The following is a 14,548-nucleotide window of genomic DNA, read 5'->3' as shown; positions in this document are numbered from 1 at the left end:
TCATAGATGTACAGTGTGCCTTACAGAGGTCATCATTTCCGTCTCTGTTGGCTAATAACATTGAGTGGCTTTTTCTGTGCTTACTTATCATTCATACTTAAGCATTGGTGAAATGTCTATCAAAGTTTTGCTTATTTTAATTGGATTCTTCATATTATTGGGTTCTTTTTGCTCTTTTTTATTAGATTTTTATTACTGAATATTGTACATTCTTTATTTATTCTGGATACAACTCATTTATCAGGTAGGTGATTTGCAAACATTTTCTCCAAACTGTGGCTTATTGTTTATTATTTTAACAGTGTCTTTCAAAAAGTGAAAGTTCTTCATTTTGATGACACCCAATGTACCAATTTTTTAAAATTCATGGATCATGCGTTTAGTGTTGTATCTAAAAATGTTTTTGCTAGTCCGAGTTATGAAATTTATAAGCATGAGGTAGTCTATCATATGCTATTGTCCTTTCAATGCCTGCAGAATCTGTAATGATGTACCTCTTTCTTTCTTGGCGTTAGTAATTTGTATTTTCTCTCTTTTCTGTTTCTAATCTGGGAGAGCTTTATAGATTTTATTGACCTCCTAAAAAAACTTTGTGTAATGCTGGCACTGGAGAGACATTCATTTCCTTACACCAGTCAATTCAGGTTATATCTGTACACTTTTCCATTCATTCAACAGATGTTCCCTGGGACCTCACAAGTACAGGCACTGCCCCAGGCATTGGGAAGTATGTAGAATGCCTTCACAGGACTACATTCTTGTGAGAGAGACAGATCATAAATAAGACAAATAGGTAAAATATAGATGATGGTGATATGTGGTAAGATGCGGGGGAAAAGCAGGAAGTGGAGACTTAGAATGTTAAAGATTGGGGCTTTACTTTTTTTTTTTTTTTTTTTTACTTTTTTTTTTTTAACGTTTATTTATTTTTGAGACAGAGAGAGACAGAGCATGAACGGGGGAGGATCACAGAGAGAGGGAGACACAGAATCAGAAGCAGGCTCCAGGCTCTGAGCCATCAGCCCAGAGCCCGACGCAGGGCTCGAACCCACGGACGGCGAGATCGTGACCTGAGCTGAAGTCGGACACTCAACTGACTGAGCCACCCAGGCGCCCGGGGCTTTACTTTTAAAGCCCCTTGTGAGAAGGTGTCTTTTTTTTTTTTCAAGTTTATCTATTTTGAGAGAGGAAGTGAGTGACACAGGGGCAGAAAGAGAGGGAGAGAGAGAATCCCAAGCATGTTGTGCACTGTCAGCACAGAGCCTGATGTGGGGCTTGAACCCACGAACCTGTGAGATCATGACCTGAGCTGAGATCAGAAGTCAAATACTCATCCAACTGAGTGACCCAGGCGCCCCTCCAAAGGAAGTTATACATATTAAAGTAGATTTACAGAATCCTGAGGCGTCAGGCTAAGATGACATTTAGCAAAATGTCATCATCCAGGCAGCTGAGCTCCCAGAGGAAGGTCACTCTGCCTGTTTCAAGGAGTTGTCAATGGGTAGTAAGGAAATTTCATTTTTTTCTTTTGCCTTTGTTTCCCACATCAATAACATCTTGGGGTGAAGAAGGAGTCAATAGTTTAAGGTTATAGGTAGCTGTTTAACATTGGGTAAGTTACTGGGGGCCTTACTTTCCTCACGTGGAAAGTATCTGTATCATTAGAAAATAATTTTTACACATTTCCTCTTCTTAAAAAACTTAAGACAGGTACTTGAAAAGTGGGAAGGTTGAAAGACACCACTTCTTTCTTTTTTGTAAAAATTTTTAATGTTTTAATTTATTTTTGAGAGAGCGAGAGAGAGCTAGCATGCAAGTGGGGGAGGGGCAGAGAGAGAGGGAGACACAGAATCCGAAGAAGGCTCCAGGCTCTGAGCCATCAACACAGAGCCTGACGCAGGGCTCAAACTCATGAACTATGAGATCGTGGACTGTGAGATCATGACCTGAGCCGGAGTCGGATACTTAACTGATTGAGCCCACCAGGCACCCCTGAAAGACACTGTTTCTAAGTGCTTGCCTGGCATTTTGGTCTGTGGTTTCACTGTTAGTGCCTTGGTGGATAAAGCAGAAGTGATGCAGAAATATATCCTGTGCACTCACATTCACTCTGTGACTCAGGGTGTTAATAAGGAATCACCGAGTAGGATGCATAGAGAAAACCTGAAACTCGGGCCCCGTTCTCAAGTTTAAACTTACTCGCATAGCAATATAATGCGGTTCATCAAAATGGTGTGGTTGCCTGTACAGGGACTGAAGTTTGTTTTTACCATGAAAGAAGAAGGGTAAAATAAGAATAACTTTTCCATAGAAAAGTAGAGCCTTGTTTTTTTGTACATGTGATTCCAAAGCCTCTAGGAATTAGTCAGCGAGTTTGCTTTGTGTTGCACCAAAGCAATGGTTTCAGTGGTTTTCCTTTTCACCCATCTTCAGGGAAGTCGTATAACTTTTATAGCTCTAGCCACCTGGAAAATCCCGTTTTCTACTGCAGCTTGCTGACCAGGCCCCTGACAGCGGAATGTAGCTGTGCCAATGGAAGTAGACACGTTCCATTGTTGGCCCAGTGGAAGTGGGAGCTTTCTAGCTACTATGGCTATAGTCACACTATGAAGCCTGCAGTGTAATGCAGTGTTTTGTTTTGGTGAAATTGGTTTTTGAAAACACAGAAAAGGAGATGATGCAAAAGACCTTGGCTAACAACGTTGGTGTTATGGAAGAGTAGAGAAACGGTGAGTCCTCCCTTCCCTCCGAGGGGTTTTGCCTTGGCCTGTTCCTCTGTAAGAGAGGCAAGAACAGCAGCCTGATGTCACCTGTGTGTCCCAGGACCCACTCGTGGTCACTCCAACTAACTCACATGGGGTGGGGGCGGGGTGTGGATGAGCTCTCCGAAAAGCTGCAGGCACGCCTCTGCTCTGCCAGCGGGGGCAGTGTTTCCCTTCCCTCCTCTGTTGGATTTGTGCTAAATACCTCCTTTTTGCAAACCAGTCTCTATTGTTTAGGGCTACAAAGATGGAAGAGCTAAAAAAAATAGTAAAGCTGAAGGAACGTTCACCACAAAGGCCAGGTAGTGTTGTAGGGGCAGATAGTGATTCAGAATGGGCAGAACGGGGCTTCTCAAGGGTATCAGTGATCTAGTCCTCAGACGGGGGCTCTTTGTGGGGGATACATGCTGTTAATTTTATTAAACTTAAAATTATAGCTCTTTCTTTCACAATAGTAAAATAAGATATAAAAATGAACTACAATATCTGTGAACCTAAGTATACAATCTTGCTTTACCATTTATTGTTAGTATGAGTTTAGTAAAGAGTTTTCTGTGTATTATACAGGAATTGTAGAGGCCTCATTTTTGTTTTGTTTTAAGGGTATTCCATCTTAGCTTTTTTCAGCTGTATTAAAACATAATAACAACAACAACAACACTTTCCCCAATGTGTATCATCTCTGTTTTGGACAAATCCCAAAACATTTCTTTATGTGTGAAGCAGAAGTAATAAAGCCAACTTCACCAACTATAGGAAAATTAAACAAAATAACACTGATAAAGTGATTGGCACATAGTAAACTTTTAGTGAATGTCAGTTCTCAGCCTGTCAGTTCTAGTGAAGTTAGTTAATATAATATACATATTCATAGGAGTTCACCTGATAGTCTTATGTAGAAGCTAAAAACCTAGGGGTAAGTATATAGTGAACTTACAATTTCCTTGACACAATAAGTGTGTTCAAAATCAAACTCTACCAAATTGCCATACCTCATTTATACTGAAGGTGGATAAGTGTATCTCAGTTTATGACAAGTACAAATTACTTGAAAATACCGTAGAATAATAACAGTTAAGACTACATACTGAGCACTTACTATTATCAAGTACTAAATGGCTTGCATTATCTTTATGTCAATGAGAATAATGAGTACTGCATAACGTTCTTAAGATGACTAAGACTTGTAGTATCACGACAGGGCTATAAATAACATTTTCCAAGTAAAATACACACAATATTGTAACCCTCCCACCAATCCTGGGAAATAGGATCATTATAATCCTTATTTTTTAGGAAGCCAGAGAGTCAACAATGGGCAGGTTAGAACTTGAACCTGTGTCTAGTTACTCTTACATCCATGCCTTTAACCAGTGCTCTCTTTTCTGCCCTCTGAGTGTCCTTCCCTGCTGAATCTCCCATTGCCTGCCATAGTGCCTGGGACAGTAAATGTTTGAAATGATGAAGGAAGGAAGGAAGGAAGGAAGGAAGGAAGGAAGGAAGGAAGGAAGGAAGGAACTGTTAAGATCTTGATGGTGGATATGAGGTTTGAGAGCTGTCTAAAATCAGCAAAGAAAGGCATTCTGTAAGTTTGTTTTCTAAATAAGTTGAAGTGTTCCCCACATCATGCAGTCATCGTCCCCTCTGTATTGCACTCTCTTGTTCATGCCAGGCTTGTGTAGAGTTAACCTGCCCCGTGGGCAGTTGGATCTGGCCCCTGTGGTGGAGGTTGGGAGCGTGTTCCAGACTTGTTAGTGAAGGCCGTTCCTTTAGCATGGATACCTCCAGCAGTCAACAGCTTCAGCATCTGCTGAACACACAATTTCAACATTTCTGAATGTTTCTATGACATTACATTACTATCCTTCCCACCCTCAGAGTCAGAACTGCTCATGTTAAGCCTCTTATGAGTATTAACTTAAAATTCAGGTGGATGAATCTTTGTTATGGGCTCATTTTTTAAGATAGTGTACTGCCTGAAGTTGAATATGAGTGTCTCTCCTGATAGTTAGCTTATTGAAGGGAAAATAAGCCTAGAAAGATGAGAACTGATGCCTCTGGGTTCATAATAAACATATTGTACACTTGCCATCTTCTCTCTGCACTTGCTTTCATCAGTAGTTTCTGAGGGAGTTAATCATGGCAAAGTCAGACTCACTCTTAGAGTGTGTGCTGGCTGTTGTTGGCCTGGCTCTTCTGGTCCACTTTCTACTTTGCACGCACACCATCCTCTTCCTTAGGGAGGACATCAATGCAGACCTGTGCAGGCTATATCAGTGGGCTCCTCTGTCCCCAGGCTTTGAGTGGGTGCAGCCCATGGGAGGTCCCTGTGGGATAACAGAGGTCACGAGAGAGGGAGGTCAGGGTATAAGTTCCCCTAACTCTCTCCTTGAGGGTTGGCTGCTGCCCTCTTCCAAAGGTCAGAAACTCTGTCAAGTGTTATCCTTATAGTTATCCTAACTTGCAGTAACTATTACCTCCTTATGCCCCTTTCAGGCCTAATCCTGCACCATCCTAGACCTGGGTAAAGTGTTGGCACCATTTTGGATTTCCCTAATTCCTGCCCACACATTCCTAGAGTCTATTCATTAAACTCCTCCTATTACTCAGTTTAAGTATGCTGGTTTTTTTCCAGCCTGGAATCTGTCTTACACAGAGGTTACTTGTGGAATGGGAAAATAGGTTTGTGTAATACACAGGACTATGACAGCTTCTGCTATTAGAAGCAAATAGTTTAAATCTCTCTCTTTGATGAGATAATTAGGATATATTTTGCTTGTATTACACATCAACTTTTTAATATTCTCAAGAGTACTCTACTAAAATAGACCAAAATAGATGCATGTGTCCAGAGACCAACCAAAGAACACTTCAAAGGAGGAAGCCATGATACCTAGAATAATCCAGAAAGTGGAGGCTAAAAAGAAACAATGACATTTCAGACTTAGTTATCATGTAGAAAGTTTCTATAACTTTCATTATTTACTACTATTTTCATTCTCTTACATAGTTGGGTTTCTAATTTATACAAGCAAATGTCAATCGGTGATAAAAATAACCAAAAAATATGTAACTTACACACAACCAGCTGGCTCCCAACTGAACATGACGAGCAGTTCAGGAGTCTGTGTTTCACTCTTGGAACAAGGTGGTGGTGTGATGTGTGAAGGATCACTCAGTAAGTTAGTATTTGAGTGAACAGGGGAAAATTGAAGCTAACTGAATCATAATATATATAGAATTTCTATCTTGAAAACTCTCTGGAAGTCACAAGGATTTGGTAATATGTTGTGAAAATGGGTTTATGCTTTATGTGTAGTGTCAAGGACATGCAGAGAGCAGAATCAGTGACAGGAAAGGACAAGAAAATCTCTACTTCTGGATCAAGGCAGTCACAAAGACGCCCTTAAAAAGATATGTCTTCCAACTTCCTCTGTTCCCTATTAAGCTCGATGCTAATTTGAAAGTAATATAAAATGTTGTACATACCCCAGGACACACTGAGGTTCAACCATCGTGTTTTGTTTGTAGGGCTGTACCTTGTATTTGCTCTTGGTTTAATCGGAACGAATGGGCTCTGGGCTTTGACCTTAATTCCTTTGATGAGAAGGACGTGTGAGTTAGACAATTGTGTGAGGGTTTGCAGTGTGCCTTTCTGCTAAGCACTGGGGATCCACTGGTGAATAAAGCAAAATATTCCTTGCTCTCATTGGATGTAGGAAAACCACTCTAATTGTTTACTGCTCCCTCAACCCTGGAGGGAAGGCCAGGGGTGTGTGGCCAGGAATTAAGCAGATAAAGTGAAAATAATTTCATTGTTATAAATTAGACCAAAACTACTTTCATCATTCATCCTTCTAAAGTGGTCTGCAAAATTGCTAGTTGTGTTGACTGTTAATTGTAAGTACTCAAGTCCAATTTTTCCTTGTATAATCGTGCAGGTAATAAAATATATATCCTGGAATCTCCTTTATTTTCACCTTCCCAGATTAAATCTAACAATCTGCTATCTTGGCTGTTCCACGCTGCATGGATAGTTATGTGCCATTTATATTTTCACACGTCTTCTTTGGTAGAATTGTGCTTTGATTTTAAAATTTCAAGTGTTTTGGAAACACAAAATAAAAAATTAAGTTAGATACTTAATGTAAAGCTTAGTTTGTATAAGAGCAGTTCCATTTGGTAAAAGCACATTATATTTGAACAGGAAATAGAGGAATTACTACATATACTCTGGACTCAAAGCACACAGTCCATTCGACTCAGAAGCTAATTTGCATTGCTGGCATTTTCAATAGAGATGGATTATTTCATCTCTCACTATCTGGGGCAACAGGCAATATTTCGCCAGCAAAAAGAATCAGGAAAATGAGGTATGTAAAAACCGTTGATTTTCATGACTTAATCAGTATTTGAGTACCAAGTGGGCAGTGGCTAGTTACATTCCTTCCTAGAACTGGTATTTAAATATTGTGATAAAACAAATTTTTAAAATACAGACATGAAAATGTAGGTTACTAAACATTTAATCCTGCTAAATATGGCTGAATGGATGAAGAAAAATTCTTAATAAATATTTTTCTTAAATAGAAGAACTGACTTTGCAAAAATGTGCCCTTTAGCTGGAATGAAAGTATCTCTTTTGTTGATATATTGCTTTGGGCGGTTGTTCCTCTTTCTAGTAGGTGGTTTTATGAGGTTACTTTGCAATTAATGTACAGTTCTACAGTATAGCCTTGTAAAATCCCTCAGAGGGGTAATGTAATCTAGCAGCATCTCATAGCTTTCTTGAAAGTCTTAAAATGTGTGTTCCTGAAAAAGTGGTTCTACACGTTTTGCTTTTGCATTTGAAATGCAGGGTTAAGCAACACCACTTGTGGCAAAATACAATACATGGAGCCTTTGAGACTGCAGTTAGGGAAGACCAGAGGCAGCAAAGTATGCATTTTGTTGGGTCACCATACTGGCAGCTCTTGGTTTATCTCACTACCAGTGCAAGAACTGCCTTCCGAGAGCATGCAGTGGTTATCTTCCTTAGGGCAATCTCAAATGCCTCTAGACGTGTCCTGTATCAGGCTTTACTGGCCACAGAGTACTGAAGAGGTAATGATAATCCAGGCCTTTCCAAAAAATGTGTCAGAAATTCATGTCACTGCATAGGATTAATATTTATGGTTGCCACAATGGGACAAGAGATGCTTTAAATGTGAAGAAAACATTTTCTATGGAAATGTTTTTGCTCTTTCCTCAAAAGAATGGCTGCTATAGGTAGGAAAGCCATAACAGTCTAGAAGAAAATGGGACGTATCCTTAGAAGAGTGGCTTGCTAGGATAGAGCCTGCCATTATTCAGATAAATAGGCATTAAAGTCATATATCAGTCTTTTAAAATTTTAGAATTAAAGATGTCACAAAACTACCTCTGTGTAAATTTAGAGGTGTTATATGAACAAATAGTACTTTGGAAACTAAAAATTGAGATATAAGTTAAATTACTTATAATGATTTTCCTTTTTTTAAAGAGACAAAAGCCTCTCAATTACCATCTCAGTCCTTGCCTTTCATGGGTATTCCATGTGAATAACAGCTGAAAAGTAGTAAAGTTGGTGACCTTCTTGTTCATATAAATGCCTATTCCTGTGGCTGTAAAAAAAAAATGAAACTCAAATTTAGGTGCTTTCCAATTTGTGATTTGAATTGACCCTGGAAAAATCCTATGACATAGGCTGGAGTAATTATTTCTCTTGTTCTTATGGTAGAAAAAGAACAAAACAGAGGCTTGGCTCTTGGTACTATTTTGTGTCCATTTTATGCCTTTTTGGTTTTGTTTTTACAGGAACTTTCCCCAAGTTCTCCCTATAGTACTTTTTCATCTCACTTTCATAAATGCCCTGATCTTAGCTCTTTCTCCCTTCATTTTACAGTTTTTCTTTTTGAACACATTCTCTGTGGTTAGCAACACTTCCTCTCCCCCTAATCTTCGTGGTTCCTCTAGTCTACAATCTACAGCAGCAGCTGTGGGGTAATACACGCTGGAGGGGGTTTTTAGAGGCCAGAAGAGTGACAGAGAGGAGGGAAAGGGGTTCAAAATCTTAGAGGGAAGAAGAATGATAGCTGCTCATGTGACGAGACTCTCCATGCTTCTACTTCATCCATTCTGTTAAGTCAGAAATAATGCCGCCCTTCTAAAAACTCACCTCCAAGAATTGCCTTTCACCAAAACTGACATTAGATGCTGGCAAATTTTTTTATGAGGGAAAATTGCATTCTCTTAGAAGAGACGTTAGAATTAATTTTATTTCTTTTAAATAGAAAAGTATGCCTACTAAGGGTCACTAACTTTTGGATGAAAAACTCTAATATAAAATCTACAGTACATAATATACATTAAAAAGCAACTTAGGAGTAAATTCTCTAAAGTGTTCTGGTCTGTGTGGTCTTTATCACTAATGTCTCTGGATTAGGTAAGAGAAGATAATGTGTCTTCATCTTGAAGAAAAGGCATTGTAAAGAACAAAAAAAATGTTCTTGAGAATTATAAACATAGCAGCAGAGAAAATTTTTCAAAAGATATATTAGAGGATAATAGAAATTGTCCATAGTGTAATGCAAGAAATGTCCACAGTGTAATGCAAAAACAAAAACCAAACAACAAACCCACAATTAACTGGAAAATTGGACAGAAAAGATAAGAAAATTTAGTGGTAATCCCAGAATGTCCAGCATCCAAAAGGAGTCCCAGAAACAACACTGACAGCAGGAAACAGAATTATCAGAGAAATGAGTTAAGAATATTTCTCAGGGGCGCCTGGGTGGCGCAGTCGGTTAAGCGTCCGACTTCAGCCAGGTCACGATCTCGCGGTCCGTGAGTTCGAGCCCCGCGTCAGGCTCTGGGCTGATGGCTCGGAGCCTGGAGCCTGTTTCCGACTCTGTGTCTCCCTCTCTCTCTGCCCCTCCCCCGTTCATGCTCTGTCTCTCTCTGTCCCAAAAATAAATAAAAAACGTTGAAAAAAAAAAATTAAAAAAAAAGAATATTTCTCAGAAAAGCACCCATTTCTCCAGATGAAAAGATTTACTGAGTGCACAGAACCACAGAAGAAAGGATATTCCCTCCAACAAAAAATTATGTAATTTTAGGGCACCAGAGACAAAGAGAACATCCAGAATCATATTTCCTAATAGCAACTACAAAAACTAGAATGTAACAGTACAAAGCTTTGAAAATTATTGTTAACCTAGAATTCTCTACCCAGCTAAACTACCAATTAAGGTTGTCAATAATACAGTCATTTTTAGACATGCAAAATCTCAAGTTTACCTCCTGCACATACTTTGTCAGTCAGCTAGTAGAGCATGTGCTATACTAGGGCACAGGAGTGAGCTAAGAAAGAGGAGAGTCTGGGATTCAGAACACAAGGAACCCAAAATAAAAGTAAAGCAAAGAGAATCATTGGGATGATGCCAAAGGAAGATTCAAAGACAACATATGTTTGAGTCTAGACTGTAACCATGTCCAGGTTAGCAGATCAGGAGGCTACAGAAAAGACTCTTCAAGAGGCTAAAATTAAAAAAATACATAGGATGTTGGATGAATTAAAACAAGATTTAGACCAAAGGAGAGTAGAATTTTGTTGCATTGGTCATAAGTACACAGAACATTAAGCATATGAATACAGGAAGAGAATTATTAACAACTGGGTTTCAGGACATAGGGAAGTAGTATCCTGAAAGACACCATGGTACACTCCTTGTCACAGCTAGGACTATCACTGTATTATTGTAATGTAGTAGTTATCTAACCAAAGTTATGCTGTAACTACCCTGGAATGATAAAGGACCATGAGGTGTGTTGAGGTGTGTCCATGTGGGCGTGTGTGCGGGGGCAGGGAGATTGTTAAAGTGGGCTGAATTTCACCTTTGGTGAGAATTCCATAGATAATTGCAAACCTGGAAATTCAGAAGTAACAATATTAATAAGTTGTATGGCTGCAAGTTTTTAAATTGTAAAATAATAAGCTAAAATGTTGACATTATTGCCTCTGGGGATCAGGAAGTGGGGAAAATGAAACACAGAGGGCTGCTGTTTTCATAAAGCATATAGAGTCCTCTATTTGTGTATGTGCATAACTGATAACATTAAAAATGGATTGGAAAACAAAGCAGTAGTTACAGAAAGCAAAATACATGTAGAAATCATTCCCTTAATACTTAACAAAAGTTCCCCATACAATATCAAAAGACTGACTTTAGAAATTACTGGTGTTGTAGCCATTGCCCTTGACATCATTTTTTAAATTTACAAAGTTGTCTCTTTAATAACACATCAGGCTGGTCACTTTTGAAGAGACACCATGGATGGCTGGAGGGCTCACTGTTGAATGAGTGTATGGAAAACATTGGAGTCTCCACTCCAAATGGAAATGTTAAAATCTGCAAAGTGCTTGGCTTTCTTAAAGAAGTTCTTGGAATCCATTAACAAATAAATGCATTCTCATTTATATTATAGTTGGTCTAGAGATGATTGGTTAAAATGGCAGCATACTGTTCAAGCTCCTTGGAGAATCATAATCATTTGTGAGTTGGCTGACATCTTGCTATTTCTTTGGGAATCACACAACCGTAGACAACACTACCTGGATATTGGATATCAAGATAGTTAAGGACTCGTAGAGAAAGATATTTAGGCCACATTGGAGGGGAAGATCATTTATGGGGTCTTTGGACCAATTTAAGTTGTCTTCATACTGGGAAATTTGTGACAGTCTTCAGAGGGATGGCTCTAGGAAACATTTACAAAGAGAGGAAACATCTATCATATCTATCACCAACCACACCTTTTTCCTTCCTTTCAGCCCCCACCCTCCTAACTTGGCCCTTCCCTGTTCTGCAGTGAATTGTACCTTTGAGTCTGTGGTTAGTGACAGTGATAAGGATTGAGCCATAAACTTTAAGACATACAGTTATAAATCAATAAGGAAGAAAATGTCCATTGTAGCATTTGACTAGAGAAGGGATCACTGTCTCCTATCACAGACTGAAGGCCTGCACTAAAGGCTGGCCATCTCTTTGACCCATCTCCATCACAGAAGTGTTCCTTCCCACCTGTGCCTTACTCATAATGTTCTCATTTCCAGTGATTTTTAGAACACCTAGCAGAGTCCAAGTCTTAACTGTTCCTATTAATGAAATCTGTGCTATAGTGTCTGGTTGACCCTTCCATTGGAGAAAGCGCTCTACCTGTACCCAAGCTCTGTCCCACCCTCCTAAAGCACACCCTCACTTGACTTGTACTCATCCTTCCATTTTTAGCCTTTAACTTTCTCCTGGAAGCTATGCTACATAACCCTGCTATAGGTTTATCATGACAAACAACTGATAACAAGGCAATGTTCTAGTTCCCAGTTTCTCCCATTAGAGAATAAGATTTATAAGGGCAGAAAAGTTTCTACTTTTGTCACCATTGATTTTCCTGGGCCTTATACAGTCCCTGGCCCTGGCATAGGAGGCAACCAGTAAGTATGTGTTGAATGGATTTACTATTTTCTCTATTTTTTAATATTTTCACACTGTATATAATATTGGTGACTGATTGTGGGTCTTTCTTATACTATCTGTGATTGAAACACTCATATTAATCCTTATTTCAATGGCACAGAGAGATTATAGGAATTGCCAGAGTCTCCACTCCAAATGGAAACGTTAAAATCTGCAAAGTGCTTGGCTTTCTTAAAGAAGTTCTTGGAATCCATTAACAAATAAATGCATTCTCATTTATATTATGGTTGGTCTAGAGATGATGAGACAACATCTCATAGACTTGAGGGTTGCATTAGTTGAATGGCAAGTCATTTGGCTCACTAAAATGCCCTTAATATGATTTGTTCCCAATCTTTCTATTTCCTCATAGCCAGGACACCGACAACAGACTGGCCCACCGGCGGCAGACGATTCTCCGTGAGAAGGGGAGAAGGTTAGCCAACCGAGGACCAGCTTACATGTTTAACGATCGCTCAACAAGCTTATCTATTGAGGAGGAACGTTTTTTAGATGCTGCTGAATATGGCAACATCCCAGTGGTGAGGAAGATGTTAGAAGAATGTCTGTCCCTCAATGTTAACTGTGTGGATTACATGGGCCAGAATGCCCTGCAGTTGGCCGTGGCCAACGAGCATCTGGAAATTACAGAACTTCTTCTCAAGAAAGAAAACCTCTCTCGTGTTGGGGATGCTTTGCTTCTAGCTATTAGTAAGGGTTATGTTCGGATTGTGGAAGCTATTCTCAGTCATCCAGCTTTTGCTGAAGGCAAGAGGTTAGCCACCAGCCCCAGCCAGTCTGAACTGCAGCAAGATGATTTTTATGCCTATGATGAAGATGGAACACGGTTCTCTCATGATGTGACTCCAATCATTCTGGCCGCCCACTGCCAGGAATATGAAATCGTGCATACCCTCTTGCGGAAGGGTGCTCGGATTGAACGGCCTCATGACTATTTCTGCAAGTGCAGTGAGTGCAGCCAGAAACAGAAGCATGACTCCTTTAGTCACTCCAGATCTAGGATTAATGCCTACAAGGGCCTGGCAAGTCCAGCTTACCTGTCACTGTCTAGTGAAGACCCAGTCATGACAGCTTTAGAACTCAGCAATGAGCTGGCCGTGCTGGCCAACATTGAGAAGGAGTTCAAGGTAGGTCTGTAACATTAAGGACTGCACTCTTCACTCATCAGTCAAGGTGTATTAATAAGCTTCCATAGGTGCTTAGGATTGTGCTAGCTACTGCAGACAGGAGGTGCTTTTGTATTTTTCTTTCAACAAGCTCTTTGTTACAATGATATGTAGTAACACTTGAGGTCACCACCATTTAGACATGTTCTATAGACTTTACATTTATGTCTAATTCTTATCACAACCTTGAGAACCTTACTTGCTTTTCAGATGAAGAAATGGAGGCACAGAAAGGTCACTTAAAGCCCAAGACCAACAACTGGTAATTGGCAGAGTTGGGACCAGAGTCCAGGCATGCTGTACTCTATAGCTAGGTTCTGTTTCCTCTGGAACTGTGTCTGTGTTCACAGCATGGCGAGAAGTGCTGTTGAGGCCAGAAACATGAATAAGCTGGTGGAAGTCACGGTGACTTGAGAGACACATGCACACGTAAATGTATATGATATAGAGAGAAGTGGAGTTACTAGATGGACTGTAAGTGATGTGCTGTGGAATCCAGAGGAAGCAACATTTAATTCAGATTAGTTTTCAGGGAAGGTACGGGTACATGGCATTTCAGCTGTGTATGGGCAGAATGCACAGGGTTTGAGGAGGCTGAGAAAGAGGGAAAGGATGTTTCAGAGCAAGATAAATTTTGCCTTTAGCTGCAAGGATACTTACAAATGTCAAGAAACAGCCTGTTTTCAGATCTTGCCTTTGAGGATATAGAATAAAATAAATGTGTTTTATGGAATGCTTGCCAAATGCTCAGCACCATGCGAAGCACTTTGCATGTGTGGTTTCTTTTTTTTTTCTTTTTTCTTTTCTTTCCTTTTCTTTCTCTTTTTTCTTTCTTTCTTTCTTTCTTTCTTTCTTTCTTTCTTTCTTTCTTTCTTTCTTTCTTTTTTCTTTCTTTCTCTTTTGAGGCAGAGAGGGGCAGAGAGAGAGGGAGAGAGGCAATCTTTTTTCTTAAAGCTATTTTTTTTAATGTTTACTTATTTATTTTGAGAGAGAGCAAGCATGAGCAGAGGAGGGACAGAGAGAAAGGGAGAGACAGAATCCCAAGCAGGCTCTGCAGCTATCAGCG

General features: G+C 39.7%; 1 protein-coding gene across 6 annotated transcripts in view; it reads left to right on the top strand.

Moving 5' to 3' along the window:
* The window catches only part of TRPC6 (transient receptor potential cation channel subfamily C member 6), a 128,448-nt gene that overhangs the window by 76,954 nt on the left and 36,946 nt on the right, over nucleotides 1-14,548 (top strand). For 5 of the 6 annotated variants that reach the window (XM_058686442.1, XM_058686440.1, XM_058686437.1 and 2 more), the window contains one exon: nucleotides 12,669-13,443. In XM_058686442.1, the coding sequence (XP_058542425.1) occupies nucleotides 12,669-13,443 (775 nt within the window). Of the gene's footprint in view, nucleotides 1-6,979; nucleotides 7,136-12,668; nucleotides 13,444-14,548 lie in introns of those variants that run through there. The other variant, XM_058686441.1, reaches the window with a different exon arrangement.

This window comes from Neofelis nebulosa, chromosome 10 (assembly GCF_028018385.1).
Source record: "Neofelis nebulosa isolate mNeoNeb1 chromosome 10, mNeoNeb1.pri, whole genome shotgun sequence".
In the NCBI taxonomy this organism is placed as follows: Eukaryota; Metazoa; Chordata; class Mammalia; order Carnivora; family Felidae; genus Neofelis; species Neofelis nebulosa.
This window is presented reverse-complemented; position numbering and strand designations above follow the sequence as displayed.